General features: G+C 43.4%; 1 protein-coding gene across 3 annotated transcripts in view; it reads left to right on the top strand.

Moving 5' to 3' along the window:
• PRDM11 (PR/SET domain 11) overlaps window positions 1–23,244 on the top strand; it is a 43,714-nt gene that overhangs the window by 10,748 nt on the left and 9,722 nt on the right. For 2 of the 3 annotated variants that reach the window (XM_028727460.2, XM_028727455.2), the window contains exons 2-5: window positions 3,380–3,477; window positions 4,568–4,671; window positions 7,037–7,299; window positions 8,643–8,710. In XM_028727460.2, coding sequence (XP_028583293.2) covers window positions 3,383–3,477; window positions 4,568–4,671; window positions 7,037–7,299; window positions 8,643–8,710 — 530 coding nt within the window. In that variant the 5' untranslated portion in view covers window positions 3,380–3,382. Of the gene's footprint in view, window positions 1–3,379; window positions 3,478–4,567; window positions 4,672–7,036; window positions 7,300–8,642; window positions 8,711–13,259; window positions 13,673–16,151; window positions 19,868–23,244 lie in introns of those variants that run through there. The other variant, XM_077928907.1, reaches the window with a different exon arrangement.

Below are 23,244 nucleotides of genomic sequence, written 5' to 3'. Positions count from 1 at the left end.
GAAACCTTGTGTGTGGCTGTATTCAGTGTTCTCACTAGTTTCGAAATGTCCTTTGGAAGAGTTTCAAGAGCTTTTTCTACCTTGAATTGTTTGTGCCAAAGATGCCAGAGGAGACCCCTCCCTCCAGAAGCTATTGCATGCACGGAATGCTTCTTTTTCTTTATAACGCTATTTCCTTCCACTGCTGCCGCATTGCATTTCATGCATCTAGCATGAATTCCTTAGTTATTTTTCTTTTTAAAAATGTTTCATAGAATCATAGCATTCTGGATTTGGAAGGGACCCTGAGGATCATCTAGTCCAACCCGCTGCAATGCAGGAATATGCTGCTATTCCATATAGGGATCAAACCTTCAACCTTGGCATTATCAGTGCCACACTCTAACCAACCGAGCTGCCAATGGTCAATTTTATTATTTCAGGTGGCAAGTGAATACATATTTACATGTCTTGATATTGGGTTGCCTTGGAGCATTCAAATAAACTGCTGTCCACAGAGCTTAGGGGTAGTTCTTGTGGGTTGGACGTCATACCCATCTGCAACAAATCCCGAGCCCCGTGAATAATGGGTGCTGGACACTCCAGACAGGCAAAGATTGTTGTCTGAAGTAATTACCGGTAACCATAACATGAAGACAGAAGCGCTTTTGGTGGTAGGGTGGAAAGAGAAAAGCCTCTTGTGACCTCCCTGCAGAGCAGTATTTATCATCTTTTAAGTCTTTGTGAGAGTCCTAGAGGCCAGAAGGCCTCTACTGGACTGGAAAGGTGACATGGCTAGTATGTGTTTCTGCAAACTATTGATGTATTCCTGGCTGCTACCGGAAATCATTCCAAGATTGATTCAAGTTGCTGAGTGTCATAGGAGGGGGACCCAGGTGCTTTACAAAAAGAGGTGTGTGTGTGTGTGTGTGTGTGTGTGTGTGTGTAGGTAGGTAGATCTAGACGGCTGACTTTCCCAGGATCTGCCCTTTGTTTGTTTTAGTTTCTTTATTTTTTCAGTTTCAAAAACTACTTATAGCACACAATCCGCATATAACCCCACCCCCCAAGAAACACCCATTGCATATACAAAGTAAAGGATACAGCCAGACATTAAGCAGGGTTGTCCAGCAGGTTAGAGTTGCTTATAGCAGTGAAGGTCTCCTACTCTCCATCTTAACAGGTTGTCCCAGAGTGAGCCATGGGTAGCTGGTGGCAATTGTCCTTTCTGGTGTACTGAATAAGAATGTACCATGTGATTTCAAAATCAAATTTGGTCTTTGTGTTCCTGAATGCTGTAAGATGGCAGAGTTTGAACCTTGCATCTTTTGCTCACAAAACTGTGTTCTAACTACTGACCTGTGGACCTTCTTCAAGGTCACCCAGTAAGCTACGTGTCTTAGTGGGGTTTTGAACCTGAGTTTCCCAAGTGCCTGTGACATGAAGGAGTTGCTGAGAGTTTTGTTAAACAGTACCTTTTTCTGCTTTTTTGTGAAAACAAAGGACTGATAGGTATAATTTTCAGAGCTGCTTTGTCTTCATATGTGTGCACTTCAGTTAAATTCTTGCTGTATGGAAAGGAACAAGCAAGAAGAAAAATAGCACTCAAGAATTCAGCATGGGAATCTGACTTACTTAATTTTATTTTTGGCCAATTTGATGCTAGAAGGAATTTAGACTGGGGAATGTGGGTCATAATGACCCTGTGCAAGCTGTCCAAAAGAAGCTCCAACCATGTAGATTTACCAGCTCTAAAAAACCATCAGTTGTACTATGAGATCTTTATCTACTAATGACTTAGCCAAAAAAGCACAATGGAGGGAAGGGAGGCAAATATTTTACCTTTGCTGTTTTATAGAAAAGAGTTCTTGGCTTTCTTCATTTTTAAAATAAGTGATGTTTCTAAACTGCAATGGTGTTAGAAATCCAGCATTACTAAGCACATGGGGCCCTTTTTTTGACATTAGCAGGCAAGAGCCGCCGCACTGTGGTTCCTTTGAGAAGGCAACTCAGTAGTGTTAGAACCTGAAGGCTGCAGTTGCAGGGGACAAATCCACATTGCTGCACCATTTCATGCTGGTGTTTGCATTCATGGAAACAGGATGGAGCTACAACCGTAACTTCCAATGACTGTGGCCTTCCAGTGTTACTTAGCGGCACGGGAAAGGGCCATACTCCTGTGTCACCCATGCTGCTCAAGGTAATCTCAGAAGTACCTGAACAAAAGATGAAACTGATGCCAGTGTGTTATTGCATTGTGCTTACTCCATTCCCATCCTGATGTCATTGTATTGAGGGTAAAACTTCAAATTGGAAGTAGCATGATATGAAAAACAAGCTGAATTGGCAGTTATTTTATATCTTTTAAGGGCAGATCAACAAGGCAGAGTTCATAGCTGTTTCCAGCATCACATATTTAATATGCATATTGTAGTAAGTTCCTGTCTCTCTGCAAAGTTGCCTGTTCAGAAGTGAAGCAAGCATATGTGTTCAACTCTTCAAGTGATGCTTGCATGTCTTGTATTTTCAAAATAAAACATTGTGAGTTACCTAAAGTTGTGTTTCTTTGTACTTGCCTGCCAAGTCGCTGATATATAAGAGCACATGAGGGACAGGTTTTTTTAATACATTTATTTGCTGTTTTCAAAGGATTTTTATCTTGTCTCAGCATAAAGCTATGCAGGCAACTGCAATATTTAAAAATAGATGACAATTGAAAAACCTCAATTGAAACTCGCAAGATGACAGCAGAATTAAAATTTCCATTAAAGCCAAGGCAGAGGTCAAATCACCCATTATGAGCAAAGATGATGATGATGATGATAATAGTTATATTATTTATATCCTGCCCACCTGGCTGGATTGCCCCAACCACCATAAAACATCAAACATTAAAAACCTTCAGAGACAGGGCTAAAAGTTGTATAGTTATTTATCTCCTTGACATCCGATGGGAGGGCATTTCTGCCTTTGCCATGTGGCTAAAAACTGAGATTAGGTGCAAGTTGAGTTGGGGGAAATATTTCAATGTCAGGTCGATGCTACTGACAAATCCCAGGTGACAATCAATCCACTTGAAGTAGACCCATTGAAATCAATGGTCTTAGGTCCGCTGCAATTAGGATTAACATTGGATATCACACTATCTCTGGTCACCACTGCCTCCCCTCTGAAGCTGATGACACCTGGAATAGAGCCTTAGAGGAAGGTCTTAGAAAAGGTTCATATGAATCTTTCATATGTCCTCAGGCCATGGAACAGGAGTGCCTGGGAAACTGTTTGCGAACTCAGTTGAAATATCCAGTGCCACCTTGAGAAGGGCAGCCCTGATAGGGGACCTAGAAATCTGGAAAGTGAACAGAACTATTTACCCTTCTGTCCATCTTTGAATTTCTTACAGAACATGAGTGAAAAACTGAACGATTGTTTGGGGGAAATGGTAACTATCAAGACGGAACCCTGCTCTCCATGCCAGGAAGATGAATATGGGCAACTCTGGTAAGGAGATTTCAAGCCAACTCTGTGGAAACCCCTTTCCATATCGATATGCTTGCTAAGGAGCACCTGTGCATCTTCCATGGGCTGTGTGCCTGCTAAAAACATTTTTGTTTGGACAAAGCCTACCCAGATATTTAGAATGTTGATGCATGTTTTAATCTGTTTTTCATTTTTTGAATTGTTATTTATTTATTTTTTATTGATAAAAAAATGCAGACCGCTTTGAGGTGGTTTGGGGCTGTTGTTTTTTTACTATCAAGAGGTGCATAGATTTTATAAAATAAATAATTAAATGGGTCATCACCCCCAAAACACAAAAGTCCCTTGTTCATCGTGTTTTTGCCCCAGGAGAAATGTCAAGCTTCCTAGGAACACAGTTTTAAAAACACTACGCCTACATGATTCATGTTTCACCTCTAAGTAAGAGCGTTTTAATATGTTTGCATTGTGATTAGAGCTGACAGCACAGCTAAATTCCTGCATTGCAGGGGGTTGGACTAGATGACCCGCGTGGTCCATTTCCAACTCTACAGTTCTATGCTTCTATGATCTAGGACTGTGCAACCAGTGGATCCCAGGGCAACACAGCGTTCTGGATCACCATTTGAGGAGTCACATCCTTATCGCTCTGCTTAAGACTGTAGGAGCATGGTGTAGTGCTGTAATTCACAATAAGCGCATGCTTACAAATTGAAACTTCTGTTTTTACTATCATCATGAAAGTGTTTAAATGCTTGTAGCTTATCGCCCTCAATGTTTTTTCTTTGCCATAAAAGCCAGTGTTTACTCACTGTGTTTACTCCCACCCCCCATCCCCCAAAAAGTGCTTGCTGTAGTGATTGTTACTAATACATGAGTTGGTGGTGTGCTCAATAGAAGCCTAGGAAGGTCAGTATATTTCAGAAGAACTACACCTGTTGAGTAAAGTAATACAGAAAACAGTAGAGAGGCGTTAATTATGGAGAGTCTGAAAGCTGGTGTTTATTTTTTGTCTAGATGTTGATAAGAAATATACTTGCTCTCTAAACATTTTTTCTCGACCCCTTCCCACAATGTATCTCACACTTGTGTTCTCTTCTTTCTCATCAAGTTCTGGAAAGGTTGACTCCCAATCCATGAACGTAGAGCATAAAAAACTGAAAGGAAAGCAAGATTTGATCATGTCCAAGAGTTTTCAGCAAGTAGATTTCTGGTGTAAGTATCTCACTGGTGAACAAAATGAATTGTTGTATCATTTCCCCCCTTAAGCCCTCAGAAGGGGGAGAAAGTTGTCTGTTGCAACCCCACCTGCTGAGCCGGAAGAGCTAAGAGAGCCCTTCTTTTTCAGTGCTCCTTGTGTACTGGAGACAGTTTTAAGCATATGCAGGCATGTGCCGTGATTCAGACTGGTCCTTGGCATCAGCTGACATGTAAATAAGGCTAGCGGTCAGAGGTTCCAGAATGGAGATTGAGCAGAACCATTGATAGGCAGACACACCGGCATAGATTCAGATACCAAAGAAAAGAATCCTGCCTCCTTTGTGCCCTAGTTCGTCTGGCATATTTGCCCTTTAATCCTCAGATCTTTTTTATTTATTTCAAATTAAATTTCTATCCCACCTTTCCTCCCAAAGAGGTATAGGATGGCAAACAACCGGGCAGCAGAACAATACCGTTTTGTTTCTTATAGAAGATTTGTGTTACACAGCGGAGAAATGCCTCCTGTCCTCTGCTACATGTAACACTAGCCGACATGAATAGAAATATGCTCTTAATCTTTCTAGGGAACAGCAGAGCCCAACCGTGAAGGAGCTAAATATACTTTATCAGGAGGGACATAACTCAATAATGTAGCTAGCTTTTATTTTAATTTGCGGAAGAGCTCTATTCTTGGTCCTGATCCCAACATCACAGTTTCTCGGGGGATGTCATGGTGGATCCTTGGCAGGGATGCTGCAAAACTTTGGTTCCTTGTTATTTTTGCTTTGAAATGAAATCTGTAGTCCATACTGGCTGAATAATGAAAAGCAAGAGGGTACATTCACCCTGCCAGAGAATTATTTACTAGTCTGAATTTCACACTCATATATTTGGAGGGGATCATATTGTGATCCAGCTCCCTGCTTGACGCAGGAAATCCAGCGCAAATGGCTGCCAATGCAGCAAGGGAGAGCCCACCCCTCTCCCAGGCAATTGGTTCCATTGTTAAACTGCTCTTACTATTAAGAAATCACCATCCCCTTCACTTAACCCATTTCTCTGAAATTATACCTCTCCCTCCCCGCTCATCATTTGTACTCTGACTTTTATGCTTAGAAGAAGTGAGGTGCTACTGGCTTGGTTGCTGGTCAGTTTGAATGACTATATTTTGCCCACCTACATCTGGGAGGAGAAGCATAACGAATCCTCTCAAAGGGAAATAAATTCCCCCTTTAACAGAAGACGTCCATTTCACCCTAGATTCTGTCTCTCTAATTGTGGCAACCATTAAAAAATTTCCCCCGGGGAAATTCTAATGGTACTGAAAGCCAGAGACTTGGGGCCAAGGGTTACCATGCCCTCTGCCATCTCCCATGCTCACCGGCATGGATTTCTGAGCAGTTGCAGGATTGTGTTGTGGGCCTCTACACTACGATGAGCTGCAATGCAGGAAGTTTTAAAGGAAATGTTACCTAGGAAGTGGTTATGTGTATCTGCTCCTGGAAAGGAAAGGCTATGGGGAATGCATTACCTCATCCAGCAAGCAGCAAGTGCCACGTTTTACAAAATCTTCTGGCGCCAAGGGCCCCTGCACACAGCCACAGATGAAGGTGTGCTCCCCTCTCTCTGCCCCAACTCTTGGTAAGGACAGCTGATGCAGCTCACCCTCAAAGCGGTGTCTCTCTGGTGTTGGCTACAGCTGGAGGCCCAAGCAAATGAATTTGGTCTGGATTACAGTGGGGCCAATTTGTGGGCAAAAATTATAAATGCTGCTTTGCAACAGTGGGTGGGTTAGAAGGTGCTTTATTATTTCCCCCTGTATGATTCTGTGAATTATGCCTTCTAGGAAAACCTTTACAGTGGTACCTTGGTTTTCGAACAGAATGTGTTCCGGGAGTCCATTCGACTCCCGGAACTGTTTGAAAACCAAAGCGCGGCTTCCGATTGGCCACAGAAGCCGTGCTGGATGCTTGGCTTCTGAAAATCGTTCGAAAACTGTATCACTCACTTCCGGGTTTTGATCATTCAGGAGCCGATTTGTTCGGGAGCCAAGGCGTTTGGCTTCCAAAGTATGTCTGTACTTTTCTATGTTAACATCAAGGCTGAGCTAAAGTTACTTTGCCAGCTGTCTTCAGGGACAGGGACAGTCAGGGACTGCACACTCGCCTCTTCCCAAGTCTCTGAACAGCATAGGTTCTTCAAGGCTGGGAACTGCTTTCACAAAGCAGTCTGCGAAACTTCCCAAAGCTTAGAATTTTGATGAGAAGTTCTACCTTGCCAACAAGTTTGATGTGACCATCAGAACCTACAAAAAATAGTTGCATCTCTTTGACAGTATCCCACGGTCCAGAGTAAAATCTTCTCTCCTCTTGCCCTACAGTCTGTGAGTCCTGCCAGGAGTATTTTGTGGATGAATGTCCAAACCATGGCCCGCCTGTCTTCGTCTCGGATGCTCCAGTCCCCATTGGCATCCCTGACCGAGCTGCTATGACTGTTCCACCTGGCATGGAAGTGGTGAAAGAGCCCAGTGGAGAGCGGGATGTGCGCTGTGTGAACGAAGTTATCCCAAAAGGTCGTATTTTTGGACCATATGAAGGGAAGCTCTCCAGTCAGGACAAATCTGCAGGATTCTTCTCTTGGCTGGTAAGTATCTCAGTGGTGCGGCTGTGGAGGAACCATTGAGTTCAGTTCTTCAAAACTTGAGCTAAGAAAATATGTTCTCATGACTCAGTCACAAACGGAGCACTTCCTGCTTGCAGCCAGGTTTAAAGTGCAGACTAGAATGGAATACAGCTTTTCACAACTTACTTTTGCTTTTCACAACTTACCATATTTTTCGCTCCATAAAGTGCACCTGACCATAGGGCGCACCTAGTATTCAGAGGGGGAAATCAAGGAAAAAATATTACTCCCCCCTCCAGCTCAGGGAGCAGCCCGGAATTCCCCCACCTCCCGCAAAACCCTTCAAGGAGCGTGCGGCTCCTGCGGGCTTTTCTACGAGGAGGGAGAAGGGACTGACTGGCGGCGTCAGTCCCTTCTCCCTCCTGGGGAAAAGCCGGCAAGAGCTGCAGGGGCTTTTCCTGCATGCCTCCCCCCTGCATTCGCTCCATAAGACACACACACATTCACCCTTACATTTTAGGAGGGGAAAAGTGCGTCTTATGGAGCGAAAAATACGGTAGTTCCTGAATGTCGCGACCAGTCAGTCCCTTCTCCCTCCTTGGGGAAAAGCCCCCAAGAGTGTAGCGCTCTTTAAAGGGTGCGCTCCTCCTGCGGGCTTTTCTACGAGGTGGGGGAATTCCCCCACCTCGTAGAAAAGCCCACAGGAGCTGCACACCCTTTAAGGAGTGCACGGCTCCTGCGGGCTTTTCTACGAGGAGGGAGAAGGGACTGACTGTCCGCGTCAGTCCCTTCTCCCTCCTGGGGAAAAGCTCGCAAGAGCCGCGGGGGCTTTTCCTGCCTGCCTCTCCCCTGCATTCGCTCCATAAGACACACACACATTTCCCCTTACTTTTTAGGAGGGAAAAAGCGCGTTTTACGGAGCGAAAAATACGGTACTTCCCGAATGTTTTGGTTCCCTAATGTCGCAAACCCAGAAGTAACTGTTCTGGTTTGCAAACTATTTTTGGAAGCTGAATGTCCAACAGGGCTTCTGATTGGCTACAGGAGCTTCCTGCAGACAATCAGAAGCCGCGATTTGGTTTTCGAACGTTTTGGAAGTTGGAACAGACTTCCGGAACAGATTCCATTTGACTTCCAAGGTACGACTGTACTAAAAGTCTAGAGCAAGATTTTTACTGTTGAAGCATGAGTCCCTTGGAAGCAAACAGTTCTTCTGTAGACTGTCTCCCAGTTCTCTCCCAAGCTAAATGGTAATACTGCCCAAGAGATAACTTAGAATTGAGATGCTTAGAATTGAAAGTAAATTGCTACGTATCTTTCTTCTGGTTGTGTATCCTCCTCCCTCACCTTTCCTCTCTCTCCAGATTGTTGATAAGAACAACCGCTACAAATCCATAGATGGGACCGATGAGACTACGTCAAACTGGATGAGGTGAGTCTAGTTCTTGTCTATTTCACCTCCCACTTCCTCCCGTGGGATTTAAGGCCTAGGGGAGGAAGGCTGCATGTTACTTACATTCTTTGTGGTTAGTGCTTTGGAAATGACTGCTGCCTGCCTGAAGCTTTTGCTTTCTGATTTTATCACTCCGCATTCTGGCAAGAGACACACATTTCCGTTTTCTGATCTGCTTCGGCATTTGAGTCGTCAGGCTACATTTGCAGCAAAGAGAAGAACTTGGATCAACATTGACTCCTCCCAAAGTGTCTCATTGCTTCTTTATTATTCTTTATTATTTGCCTTTCTGTGTTTTTAACAAAATTTGTTGGTATCCGGGGGTTGTTGGCAAATCAAGAAAAAGGAAATTCTCCCTAAGCCATCTTGTTTGGACTTGCTTGTTTATTGAAATTTGTTGTCTTCCTCGTTGGTTATAAAGGCACGATTGGAGAAATAGAATTCATTAGTGTGTTTGGTGCATCTGCAAAGCTAGGAACACCCACAATACAGTGGTACCTCAGGTTAAGTACTTAGTTCGTTCTGGAGGTCCGTACTTAACCTGAAACTTTTCTTAACCTGAAGCACCACTTTAGCTAATGGGGCCTCCTGCTGCTGCTGCACCGCCGGAGCACAATTTCTGTTCTCATCCTGAAGCAAAGTTCTTAGCCCAAGGTACTATTTCTGGGTCTGTAACCTGAAGCGTATGTAACCTGAAGCATATGTAACCCGAGGTACCACTGTATTTTTTTTTTCTTATTGCCTGTCACTGACAGTTGTGATCTGTTTGTTCCTATTTCATTTTAAATTCCTTTTCCACTCTGCTCATGGAGCACAGAACAGGTTAACCTATTTTAAGGTGTTCCCGCTTTCTCATTCCCTAAAGGACAGCTTTTGAGAGAGACAGGTGTGTGTGTGTGTTTATGTTTGTCTGTGCTCCTTACAAACCTGGCTCTATAGCAACAGGAACTTAAAACACTTTGAAGACACTAATAATGGTGTTGAATTTTCCTTTCTTTTCAAATCCAAAAATATATTGTGTTTTTCCCTTCTATATGTTGGTTAGTTTGCAACTTAATTGTGTTATAGGTGAATCTAAATGAGGACAAAGAATTATTAACCTAGCTGCGCAAAGCAATCCAGCTGGGAATTTAACAGGTTGATTATATACTTGCAGAAAAGAAAAGGGCAAGCCATTTAGATGTTATATGAGCATTACAAACAGTAGCCATAACACAGTGCTGCAGTGTGGAGTGCTTTCGTCCTACCCAGCCTTACCTTTTTCTGGGTAACTCCATTCCATTCCCCCCTACTTTTCTACACTCCTCCCCCCAAATAGACACTCTTGTCAATGATCATATTCTGTCCTCATTGTGCTGCTTCTTGGGCAGCTGGTTCGCCACTGGACTAGATGGGTCTTTGTTGATCTTATACTCTCATTTATCCCCACACCCAGTCTCCCAACATCAAGTGCCATGTGATTATTATTGGGGGCTTAGAGTGCATCACCGTGTCATCCGGGGATCACAGAACTGCAGAGCTGGAAGGGACATCTAGTCCAACTCCCTGCAATGCGGGAAATTGCAACAAATAAAATTATTATTATTAGCAGTAACAGAAGTATAATGCCCTGTAGATCTCAGGGTGGTTCATAACATAAAATTACAATATAATAGAACTTGGATAAGTGAGCAGCCCTACCCACATGTCAAATGTGACCTGCAAGGGGTAGGGGTGATAAGGATTTGGCTCGTTGACCGCATCAGGTTCCCCACCCCTGCTATATGTGGTGAATTGCTTGCAGAATTCATAATCTATAGCAGCAGCTCTCTAGTCAGCAGCTCTTCCAGCCCTACCTGGAGATTGAACCGTGGTCCTTGCTCTACCATTGAGCTATTACTCTACCCCATTCCAAAGATTATTTCTGTACATGGGGGTTTTATTTGCTGCTGTTGTAAAACTTGTTCCCTGTTCTCCTTGAAAGCTTTTTAAAATTATTATTATTTATTTATTTATTTTTTAAAAAAAGGCCTACCCAACAACCATTTACACTAATGGTTCCTGGCCATGAATACCAGCTAAGTAGGTGTTGTGTCCTGTTTTGATTGTCCTGTAATTTGCTCCTGGTGGATCTCTTGCTCTTAAACTTAAAAAGAAAAGAACAGATGGATGGATGGATGGATGGATGGATGGATGGATGGATGGATGGATGAAACTCTAAATAGGGCAGTAAAGCCGATAAGAAGCTGTCTTGTACATTTTCTAAGGGAATTCCTTTATCCTAGTGTTCTGCTCATTCAATTTGCAAATAACACAGAAAGGAAAGCTGTAAAACACTCAAGGATAGTAGAGTGCATTGACGAAGCAGAGAAGTGAAGAGCGTTTATTAGAGTTGATTTTTCAGCTGAAAAGATGTCATAACGCTAATACCCTTCGGCAGCTTCAGGTGGCAGGCCTAGGTGTTGGACGGTCGAGGTGACCATGTCCTCTAGAAGACAGGAGAAGTCAGGGCGCCACCCGCACCTTGCTTCAAAAACCAGTCTGGTATTTTAAAATCCATTCGTAGGTTATGTGCAAACTCCGTTAAGTGTCATATGCATCAGTGTTGTCTGAGCTTCGCTACAGAGTGTGAAGGCACTTTGACCCCCCCCTTCTTAGCTTGCTGCCCCGTCACTTTTGTACTCTCAGATGTTCTCCTGTTGTAGCTGGCTGTACTTTCCTCTCTTTCCTTTTGGGGATGCTTCTACCACCAAAGCTATGGAAGGAGAGATTGGACATACAGAAAGTGGAATCTCCACTGAGACGGGAGAGAGGGCGCTCATATTCTCCGCAGCTGAGCAGCTCTGATTGAGGGTGGAGAAGTACAGTGTGCTTCTTTTGCACTAGCAAAGGTGAACAAGAAGGCCACCCACTGCCTTTCAGCATCAGACCAGGTTGCAGTATTTCAGTGATCACCGCACGGAGCTCCACCATTTGAGATGCTTCTCTTCCTAAGAATTGCTCAGATACGAGACAGTGGTGGCTAATCGTGTATCTTTCTGTTGATTTTTGCTGCTATATTTTAGCTTGGTAATTTGTATTTAAACGATTGGATTGTTGCTGCTTTTATGTTTGTAAGCTTCTTTAAGCAACTCCTTTTGAAAGAAGTGGGGAGAAGGGTATACAGAATTTTAAAAATAAATAGAACAGTTATTTTATGGCTTGCACTGTGCAAGGGTGATCCAGAGTGCTGAAACCATAAAATAAGTGGAAAAGATAGCTCTGACATAACAAACAGAAGCTAAGAGGGGTGGGTGCCCTCTGCCCTCCCCATGATTTCTGCTGCAGTTCAGATATATTTTAAAGAAATATATAGCTTAAGAAATATTTAATAACCAGACTGAGGCTGCAGTCCTAAGCACTAGGGAGTAATTCCCATTGAACTCTGCACAATGTGCTTCTGAATAACGAGGTTTAGGAGTGCAGTGTGATTTCAGTTTCTTTTAAAACAAATGGTTATAGCTGAGATTTAGATTCAACAACATGCATAAAAGTTGTTATTTAGACCAAATCTAGCACAGCAAAGTTACCCAAGGCCACTAGAGCCAAAACATACGGATTGTATGAATAATTCACGTGTGTTTATCCTACTCTTTCCACTTTTGTATGCGATGAGCACCTTACGCTCCATTACATGGAAGAGGTTTCACTTGTTTGTTTTGTTGAGTATTTGCCATGTATGCATGGATGGGAAGTCTCAATTGGATCCATGGAGGGAATAAAGGTACATATGTAGCGTGCAAGGTAATAGGATATAGCAGAAATATCATGGGTACCTGCTAAATTTGTAGTGTGAGATGGTCCTGAGATAGCTGGTGGAAATTCTGGTATCAGCCTGCAACAAAAATCTTGCAAAACATTTTAGGGTACGTGTGTGTGTGTGTAGAGGGGATGCTTTCTGCAGGAGCTCTCGCAAAGTTGTCTACTGTTTTCCCAGTCCCTTCTCCCAAGCCAAGTTGTAGGTTTGGTTCCTCTTAGTATCCCACTCTTCATTTGTTTCTGCTTTGTCTCAGTCTCTTTTACTGATTAAAATCCACTGATGATATCTTCAGCAAATACAGAAAGGGGGGAATTAATTGAGAGAAACTTAGTAATACCCATTTTAGAGGTTCTTGAGTCACAATCGGATTGCTGGACTCAATGACCTCTCTTTTAAAGAAGTAAATCCATGTAATTTGTTCTGTATCAAAGAATATGTGCTATATATTTTTTTTCTTTTGGAAGAATGATTGAACAGAGCCTCCAAATACCTGTTTTAAGTGGAAAGATTACATTAAAAAAAAAGAACATGGTACTTGTGTATGAATTCCTCCCCCCCAAAAGCCCCCACTTTCTGACACTTTCTACATTTAGTGGTGGGAAATGGAAAGCTTTATGTGAATAGAGGAGAGAAACATCTGCAAGCTGGGAGTGAATGTGCAATTGGTCGTGTATCTTGCTTGTAATGGTTTGGGTGCTTCACATTGATTTCCTTTTACCCATTTGTGCTTTGTGGGATATTGAACTCAAGGAACATGACAGAACGAAAGAGGAAGCCCAAGTTCTCCAGGGAGGAGCTGGACATTCTGGTCACGGAAGTGACTCGGAACGAAGCCAGGCTGTTTGGAAGGGAGACGATACGTCTATCCCACGCAGACAGGGACAAGATCTGGGAAAGTATAGCCAGGAAAATCACATCGGTGAGCCAGGTCCCCAGGTCTGTGAAAGATATTAAGCACAGGTGGGACGACATGAAGAGAAGGACCAAAGACAAACTGGCATACATGCAGAGGTCCCTCTCCAGTCCCAGCAGCCCGGGGAGGCCCTCGGCCATTGTCCTGACCGCCCACGAGAGAGCCATCGAGTCGACGCTGCATTCGTCACGCCAGATGCACGGCTTCCGGAGAGCGGATCTGGACGTGGTTGACAGCCCATCAACCAGCTGTAAGTATTACCTCCCCCCTGGTCCCCTGCTGAACAGATCAGTTCTGACCAAAGAACTGTATGTATTGCACGAAAGGTCAGCCCTGCCCTGCTAGCGAAACTGTTATCTCTGGTTGGCGTTTCCTGTTGCGCTTTGGTTCTCTCCACCCTATTTCCTCCCTCAGCCTTGGGTTAGGAATAGATTGTAGGGAGCTGCACCTTGAATGAACTAGCATGAGCTGTGCTACTTCGGTCAAGTTAGCAAAAAAGGGGTAGGTATTGTCAGTGCCCGTGGTCTGTGGAATGGCAAATGTGAAGATGCTTGGAAGGTTGTGTGCACACATTGGCGGAGGGAAAGGGAAGACCAAACCAAATCTTCACCCTTAATAAATCCAATATATGGGTCACTAGGTGAGTTCACAAGCTCATAAATGTGGATATTTCTACATTGCGCAAAGGTGGTAGTATGTGGAGTTGGCGTATCCATGGGCAATTTGTATGGGCAATGCCATTGATCTTTCCACCCATGTATCATCCATCATGATCAAGGGATTGCCAACACCAGCCTTACGGCGTGCAAATGTGTGTACTTGAGTCATACAGTACTTCATCTCCTATCAAGAATTTCCACATTTGTGATTATGTGATCTAGCCCTGGCACTTGTATATATAAAATGGTGCTTGGGTTTTGTCCACTTTAACATCTTACCAGGTATTCGTGATATTCAGAACAGCCTTTACAAATGTAGGGTAAGAACTATTTTTCATTGCTCTTGTGGAAACAAGAGATTAGCAGTATGCTTCTGGCTTGCAGCTTTTGATCAAGTAGACTAAACCTGAAGAAAGTTCCATAAGTGCATATGCTGCACTTATCATCAAGGTCTTCTGTAGTTTTCCCTGTTCAACAGGCAGCACTACAGTTTAGGCTTATAAGGCTCAGCTAACCACACGGCAAATATAATTAAGCAGTGGGAGGGGTCTATGACCCATTGCCTCATGCTTAGCCTTAGACCGGACCACTAGCAGTTCTAAATGCTAGCCACTCCAACAGAAATTATTGCCATAAAACATCCAATGAGATATGGCCAAACCCCAATTTGTTGGCTTTATTATTCTGTACTAGTGTTAAACTTCCTCTTCTGGATTATATTTGATAAAAAGGAAAAGCATGCAAAAACTGCACTAAATCACTTTTTACAGTGGTGAAGCCTCTTGTCCCTGATAAGGAAGAGCTTTGGTGTGTGCAGAAACTGGAAACTTGAGAACTGCTTCCTGTAAACCAATCGTCCTGTAGACGATATCAGTGTGATGCCTTCTAGATGTTGCTAGACTCCAACTCCCAGCATCCCTTAGGATTGGCCATGTTGGCTTATGCAATATCTGGAAGGGCACCACACTGACTATCCCTACTACACACCCACAGTGGCTTGTGCCATTGCATGAAGCTGCCTAGTGGTATCTTTCCAGTATTGTCTTCTTCAGCTGCAATTGGCTTTCCAAGATTCTGACAGGGGTCTCCCCTTTCCTTGCCACTGAGATCCTTTATTGGATGGTACCTGGGACCTTTTTGCAAGCTAGAGCCCCGCCACCGAGCTATGGACTCCTTTGGGATTACTAAAGGTACCCCTGCCCGTACGAGCCAGTCGTGTCCGACTCTAGGGTTGTGCGCCCATCTCACTTAAGAGGCCGGGGGCCAGCGCTGTCCGGAGACACTTCCAGGTCATGTGGCCAGCATGACGAAGCTGCTCTGGCGAGCCGGCACCAGCGCAGCACACGGAAACGCCATTACCTTCCCGCTATAAAGCGGTACCTATTTATCTACTTGCACTTAAGGGTGCTTTCGAACTGCTAGGTGGGCAGGAGCTGGGACCGAAAGACGGGAGCTCACCCCGCCGTGGGAATTCGAACCTCCGACCATGCAATTGGCAAGTTGGCGCTGAGGTTTTACCCACAGCGTCACCCGCGTCCCTTGGGATTACTAGTCCCTTACAAATTGACAAAGATTACTTAATGGTGGATGACTCCTCACAGGAAATGATTCTCTGCAATTGCTGCTGCTGAATGAAATGACTTTGGAAACTCTTAATATAAAATCAGTATGTGATTAGATTGATAAAGCAACAGTCATGGTGGTGGTTGTGTACACTTGAAAGTCTACCATTAACTCTCCTCTTATCTCAGGAAGTGCATAATTTCAGGTTTTTTGTTGGCATTTTGTGCCCCAAAGAAAAATCTGTCGTTGGCCATGCATTTAGTGACTTCAAAGCAGTCATCTTAGAGGGATGCTAAGCAAAATGCGTTTTGTAAATGGACATTTACATTACACAAGAAATTCTTTTTAAAGAAATCAACCCCATAGTCTATTCCTTAAAAAATTCTCTTTCTGCGTTTTACCAAAATTCCAAGTTGAATGCTTGCTTCTCCTGAACTTATTGAGATAGAGATTGTCGGAAGAAAACATTCATGTAAATAATCCAGTGTTTTCTGTTTCTGTTTCAAGCTGACGAAGATGTGGAGGTGCCCGGCCCCTCGCAGCAACACCACTTTTCATCCCTGCAGAGGCACGCAGAAGAAGCTGACCTTCTATCCGCACCATCATACCTTCATTCTTCTTCTCTGTCAGATCACTCGGATGTTATTAACCAAAGGCAGGAAATGAGGCAACCAAACCCATGTTCCCAGTCCTCCTTTAGGCCCCCTCGGCCCTATGCCCAAAGCCCACCCATCTCTGGCTTTGACCGCCAGCTCTTTGACACCCACATTGAACAGACGGAGCTCTTCAGGCAGTTCTGTCAAGAGCTGGTAACAATCCACAGAGACATGGCAAATAACATGCTTGTGATCAGCCAGAGGATGTCTGACCTGACTGGGCAGGTCAGCCAGATGTGCCAGACCTTGACCAAAATCAAGGACGAGCTTCAGTCTTTGAACAAGGGTCAGGTTCCCAGCACTAGCCAGGTGGCAGCACCAATGAACCCTTCTGAACCCAAGGCAGGGAATAGCCAAAGCCATCCCAAGCAGACGCCTCTTCCTCGGACGACTAGGTCACGGAAGAGAAAGCACCACTTCTAGCTCCCTTCGCATTAAACAGGAATGAGTAGCTGACATTGGATTAGAAAAAAAATCATTAGCATGACTATTGGGGAAGATCAGTGAGAGTTCCCTATAAAGATGAATATAAATTATGACAGTTTAGCAGTAGGCTTTGCTCTGTGCACTTGGAAGCGCAGCACCTTGCTTGCCCGCCCTGTATTAGAAGCTGTGAACACCTTAAATACACACAGGTGAAATTTAATGGCTGTCTTGCTCTATGGAGTCAAGGTGCACATAGATTTGTTTCCTTAACCTTTTATGCTCAGGAAACGTTAGTTAGGCTTTGTATTTAAATAATTGCACTTAAGGTAAAACAATCCACAAATATATGCTCCCCACCCCACCCCGCCCTTTTACTTCTGCAAATGCACTATGTGGATCTAAGAGCCGTAAACGAATTACATTCCTTGTCATAGTTAGCTTTTGGGGTTTGAGTACTAAAGCTGGGTAGATACTGACAAAAGGAGGGAATTGGAAAAATAGGAAAAAACAATGCCTGCTTCTGAAGCACACAAAGCACCACCTAGCACACTGGACTTACTCATCAGCTTTTTCTGTCAGGTAGCAAAAGCAGTTATGGCAGGTGTCAGCCACTTTAAGAGGGGTTAGCTAGCAGAAATTGGTAACATTGCAGTCCATAAAAACAAGTGCATCCTTTTGAAAGTAAGTTGCACTGAAATCAGTTTGCTAAACCTGCTAGAAACAAGTTTTGGATAAGGGAAAGCACTGGCCAGCCTGCTAATTTTTCTACTTGATCTTGTTGGACTACATCTTCAGTTCTTTAGGATATTAATAGGGTAGTGCAGTGAGCCCTCAGCTTAAATGGGAGTTACATTCTGGGGATCGCACCTAAAGCCAAAATCGCATATAGGCAAAACACTGGGTGCAATGGTGTGTGGAATTGCCAAAGCTTCTTTTCTCCTGGATGCCCATCCCCCTTTCCACCCATATATGTCAAAGCTGAAAGCACACAAGTTAAATGTGCACAAGTGTACATGTGCTTACTGTATACCAAGCTGTACCTTTTATTAAATGAAAAAATAAAGAGCTCACAAATTTAACCTTTTGAGTTGAGGGATGGCTTTTTCAGAAGCAACTAACTGGAGCATGCTCAAATGCTGGCTTTGACCCCAATGTAATTCTCCTGACATCTTCAGAGTTGCTCTTTTGTTTGCAAACACGATGCCGTCTTTTTAACCCCCTTGTCTTATCACAGGCTTGCTGGTGCGTGTTCTCCTTATACCAGCTTACTGCTTAACAGGAGCTCTATGCATGCATTCAAAAGAACATGTAAGGGCTTAAACTGGTGCAGCAGGTGTTACCCACTCCCAGCCGTCCCCCAGACTTCCCACATTGAATGGTTTCCGATCTTAGGGAGGTATGCAGGTGTCCAGCCAAATGCTCCCAAGTCTTCCCACCTTCCTACCATACACAGGAAAGATGAGGAAGGAGATGCGCCTGGTACGCACAGGGTGGGTGCGGATGGCATGTGCATGGTTGCTTGCCCAGTTTAAACTCTCATACAATTCTTTTGAATCCAGGAATAGGGCAAACAGGAGATGTAAGCTACTGCCTATGTGAATACTTAGTTCTAAATGTAGTCTAGCCTGGCCTGTTAGGACTCTGCTATGGTTCTGGAACTGGATGTTTTGATCATATTCTCACACCTGCTATAGCTAAGCTAAAATTGCATGTGCACTGTACACTTTTCATACCTGCACCTGCTCTTCTGCACCCTACGGATGTCAAGAGTTGAGACACAATCCCCTTAAAGTCATAGCTGCAGTAGTCTACATTCCACAAGGCCCTTCTGGCAGTGAGGATAAATTTAGGGTGCACACTTATCAGGGAAGGGAACCCTAATGAACTCAAGGAGACTTCCTTCTGTGTAAACACAAATAGATTGTGCTGTGAAGGTTAAAACGTGTTGGGGCAGCCCCACCACCACTTTCCCTGGGGCTACTTAAGACCAGAGTTCCCTGAGAGGAGAAGACCAGGCCAGGGTGTTAGTGCCACCAGCTCCTGAAGTAGATCTGAGATTAATTTGCACCATTTGCTTTGTATTAATATTTTAACCCGCAAACCTCCTTGGATGCCTTGATAGAAAGGTTTCATATAAATGCAATAAATAAATAAATGATGAAAATATAATCAGACTGGTTTTTGAAAGCCTATTTTGGAGGAAACTTCACTTTTCTGCAGTGTTGCCACCTATTTGCAGGGAATTTAAAATCCATATGGCATTAAATGTGGATCACTTTTTTCGTGAATTAACAAAGTTCAGCATATGTATACTTCTGAGGCAGGCATAGCACCAGTCCGTTGCAAATTAATGTGAAGGAAATAATGGCGCAGGGTCTGGAAGTGCCTGGTCCTCAGAGCTTTCCACCACCAAAGTGGATGGGTTTTGCTCCCCTCCAAAGCAAGTCTAGATTGTAAGCTCCTTGGAGTAGAGACCTCTTTCTTTTGCTCCTCTTAAAGAACCACGTCCATTGATGGCATTGATGTCCATTGATAAATTAAATAATAGGAATGTCGTCTGTTACAAAACTCCTGGTGTCTCATATGTGCTTGTCTCCACGCCATTAGGATGAATAAGGTTGCTTTGCTTTCCTCTTTCAAACTTTTGTGATGTGTTGTTGATTCAGCTATCAGTTCTTGGAGAACTGATCCCAGAGACAAAAAGCAAGTTGGCATTGTCAGCTACCGCTGACCTTTTCTGAGAAGCTCAGGGGCTTGTGGCCTCTGGATTTCTGGCACTTGGGAGAAATGTACACGCTGCGTGCTTTCTTTTAGAACAGGATAAGAAGCCGTAAAGCTAAGCTTGAGGAATCTGGGATGTTAATATATAGAGAAACATATCTGGGCAAATGAAGGTATGCCCCATGATTTATTTATTTTCCATGGGGAATTAGCAACAAGGGATGAGTTCTTTGCTCTCTGAAATGCTTTCTTTGTGATCATCCCCACAAGGGGATGTTGTATGTGATTGTGTATACCTGGCATGTTTTAAAGTGCCCCTTGTTTGACTGAAATGCTGTGCTTGCCCTAATATTTCTTATATATGATGGAAATTTATGAGTATTTTTGTTAACAATAAATATATAATACTTAAAACTCAAACTCTTTGTTGGGTAACGTCTTTCCTTCTCTACATGGGTGCTTTCAAGTTGTGTTCTGGAGCCTGTGTTCCATTTCAAGGACATTTCAAGGATAGTTTACAGCTTATATATCTCTGCATGGTGCACAAATAGCACTTTTCTATCAGGACACATTTGTCAGATTGGGGTGGGTTTTATGTTTTTTGTTTTGCTATATTTTACAGACAATTTGAGGACAAAAAGCATTTGCTCATCAAGAAGGAGCAAAAGAAAGGTGAATGGTTTGGAAATGTTCCTAGTGTGAAAGTTTGTTCGTGTGCCTAAAGGTATACAGAAAAAGCTACAAATCTGCCCATTTGCATTGTTATACAAAAAGGGACCTCTCAAATAGTAATGTTCCAGATTTCATCTGCTTCGTTTATTATTTTATTTATTTCATAAAAATTTATATACTGCTTGATTTGTAGAAAACCTCAAAGTGGTTTACAAAACTTGATTACTACAACTTCTAGCACCATACAGCTTACCTGAAACAGCAATAAGGATTTCATGAGGATCTCTCAAAGATAGTTTGGAGATCTCAACTGTCCATTTAGGTATATCCAAGAGTTGAGCATCCATGCATGAAAGTTTCTTACAGCTTTTTCAGAGACATCTTCTGAATCTCTAATTAGGTTTTGGGATTGCTTGTCACAGCTTGTCACAGCCTGTATAAAAGCACATATGCATACATAAAAAGGTGACTCGTTCTTTCAAACAGATTACTACAACAGTTTGCTCTGGGACAGGGAGACCCTTGGCCAGTGCCTTTTAGCTTTCCCAGTGCATCTGGGAAAGAAGTAGATGTTCATTTAACTGAATGGAATTGTTTAATTTAGGACTGATTCTGAGCTTTTCTTCCTTTAAAAAGAAAACAGAGCAACCACCACCAGGAAAGAAAAAAAAACCCTGGTCAGAGCAACTCCTGTGTCCAAATGTCTGAGGAGTGCATCTGATTTCAGCAAATCCATGAAAACTTAGTGCAACTGGGGAAAGGAGTGAATCTTGAGAGTTGATGCTTATCTGGAATGGCACCATCTTTCCCCTCTCTGTCTTCCTCTTGGCTTACCAAATCTAGGCAATGAGGCTGGGGTGGGGGAAGCTCAGTTACAAAGTCAGAAGCTGCTCTGTTCTTCTTGACTTACTCTACAGCAGTGATGGGGAATTTGCGGCTCTTCAGGTGACATTGGGCTCCCCATCATCCCCCTCCACCTTGGCTGATGGTCAGAGGTGATGGGGATTTGTAGTCCAAGAAGAGTTGGAGGGCCACAGGTTCCCCATCCCAGCCCTGCGGTGTCCAGATCCCTTGGCTTCATGCATGTGTCTTCTCCCCAGTCTCTCAAAAATATAGATGGAAGCAGCCCCCTCTGTATATTGGATTGTGAAAGAAGTTGCCTGCACACTCATAGCATGTGTGTAATAAATTGAGTTGTCAGTCAGTCAGCAGAAAACTAAAACTGAGGCAGAGAGGGGAAGGGCAGCTCACTCGTATCCAAGGGGTCTGGATCAGTGTTAAATATGCCAAGTTCTAAACAGCTTTTGTTCTGTCATCTGCTACGCAGTAAACGAAGGTTTGGAGTCTAGTGTTCACCTGTCTCTTTTCTGACACTGTGATTAATTATTTTGCAAAAGTGTAGTGCGGTGCAATATGAGCATGACAGCCAAGTATGGTCAGCGGACACATATTAGAAGGATATTAATGGAAGTGGCTGGTGTGGTATATGATAAATCACCTTGCAGGGGAAGAGCAGAAGCTGTTTCTGCTGTTAAAAGGGAGTATTCCCAGGAGTAGCTCTTATGCTAGCAGAAGTAATGCGGCATGACCTCTGCCCTCTCTCTTATTCAAACATTGCCAGCTCCGCAATATAGATGCAATCCACTAAGCACGGTTTGTGCACAATCATCAGTAACTCTCAATTAAATTTGAAACATGGCTCCCATACAATTACTGGAAAAATACTCTTGCTCCAGCAACCTCTCTCTCTCACTCAGTACCAAGCCTAGGTTTTAGTAACGTAAGTTTTTCATATTGTCTCTGCCCCTCACCTGATAACTTGCTTACTTTTATGCATGCAGATTATCGAAATGTGCACACCAAGGATTAGTGTGACTAACTAGGTAAAGCTAATGTGTCAAGATGGCTAAGAGATACAAGCAAGTTCCTTCTTGATCATCTCCCCCATGGACTCTTAAGGTTTCTTTAGGCAAGCCACTGTCTCTCAGCTGCTTCATCTGTAACATGGCAGCCAGTGGTTAAAGCTTGAGTTAAAATCCCCACTCTACCATGTAGCTTACTGAGTGAAACTGGGCCCGTCACTATCTTTCAGCCTAAACAACCTCAGTGTAGTTGTGAGCATAAATAGGAAGGAACTGTGTATGCCTTCTTGAGCTCCTTGTAGAATAGACAAGCAATAAATTCATTAAAACATGGGAAAGCAAGACTGATAAACTTTACAGGGTTAATAAGAGCTACCCCTTTGCCTGCCTCCAGAAGAAATTGGCTTTTGGGGGGTCTGGAGAAATCCCGGAACAGCATGCAGGGAAAGGAGAGGACAAATTGTTCCATCAGGCCAAGCAGAGATGATTGCACTGATGGCATGATCTCCTTGGCACTGTTTTGAATTCCACCCAATAACTTTGGAACACAACTTATACAAGTGCTATATAATAAGAACTTTCCACGTTTGCCAGATAAAGAGTACTGGAAACCCTGCATGCTGTTTTGTAATATTTTCATTGACAAATAAAATCCCTGACGTGGATTTTGGTATTACCCTTGAGCTGTAACTTAGTGGCTTGGTGATGGTAGACAAATAGTTTTCTCATGAGGTTGCCAGAATGGCATCCAACTTTGTGAGAGCCAGTTTTTGGTGTTTGCCTATTTTTTTGCGCTCATGACAGTGGCGATTGTGTGGTTGCCTGACAGCAGCCTTATCCCTTGTAATTCTTGACAGTAAGAAATCTGACTACCACCGTTGTCCCTTTCCATTTGGAAATCCTTCGTTTCCAAACAGAAAGAGATATGAAATTGGATTTGACATTGTTTTTCTATCTTTTTTATTGTTGCTGTTTCTTATTGTTGTAGTGCTTTGGAATGATTTGTGGGAAGCGATTTGTCAATGATCTCAATCAATCGCTGAGAAAAACTGGCAGGGGGAGGTGATGCTGGTGCAAAGTTTTCAGATGCTGAAATGCTTCTCGCTGTGCAGCTGCTATGTGGAGGGTGCTCAAAATGGCTTCTTTGCAGCAGCTTGTTCTGTATAGGCCCATTACAAGAATTGGCTGTTGGCTACCAGAGTGGGAGTGAAGCTTGAGGAAAAGAGAAGCAGTGAGGTCCAAGGGTCCAGCATCTAAGGCTAT

Source organism: Podarcis muralis, chromosome 1 (genome assembly GCF_964188315.1).
Source record: "Podarcis muralis chromosome 1, rPodMur119.hap1.1, whole genome shotgun sequence".
NCBI lineage: Eukaryota > Metazoa > Chordata > Lepidosauria > Squamata > Lacertidae > Podarcis > Podarcis muralis.
The sequence above is the reverse complement of the archived record's forward strand: the minus strand, read 5'-3'. Positions and strand labels throughout refer to the sequence as shown.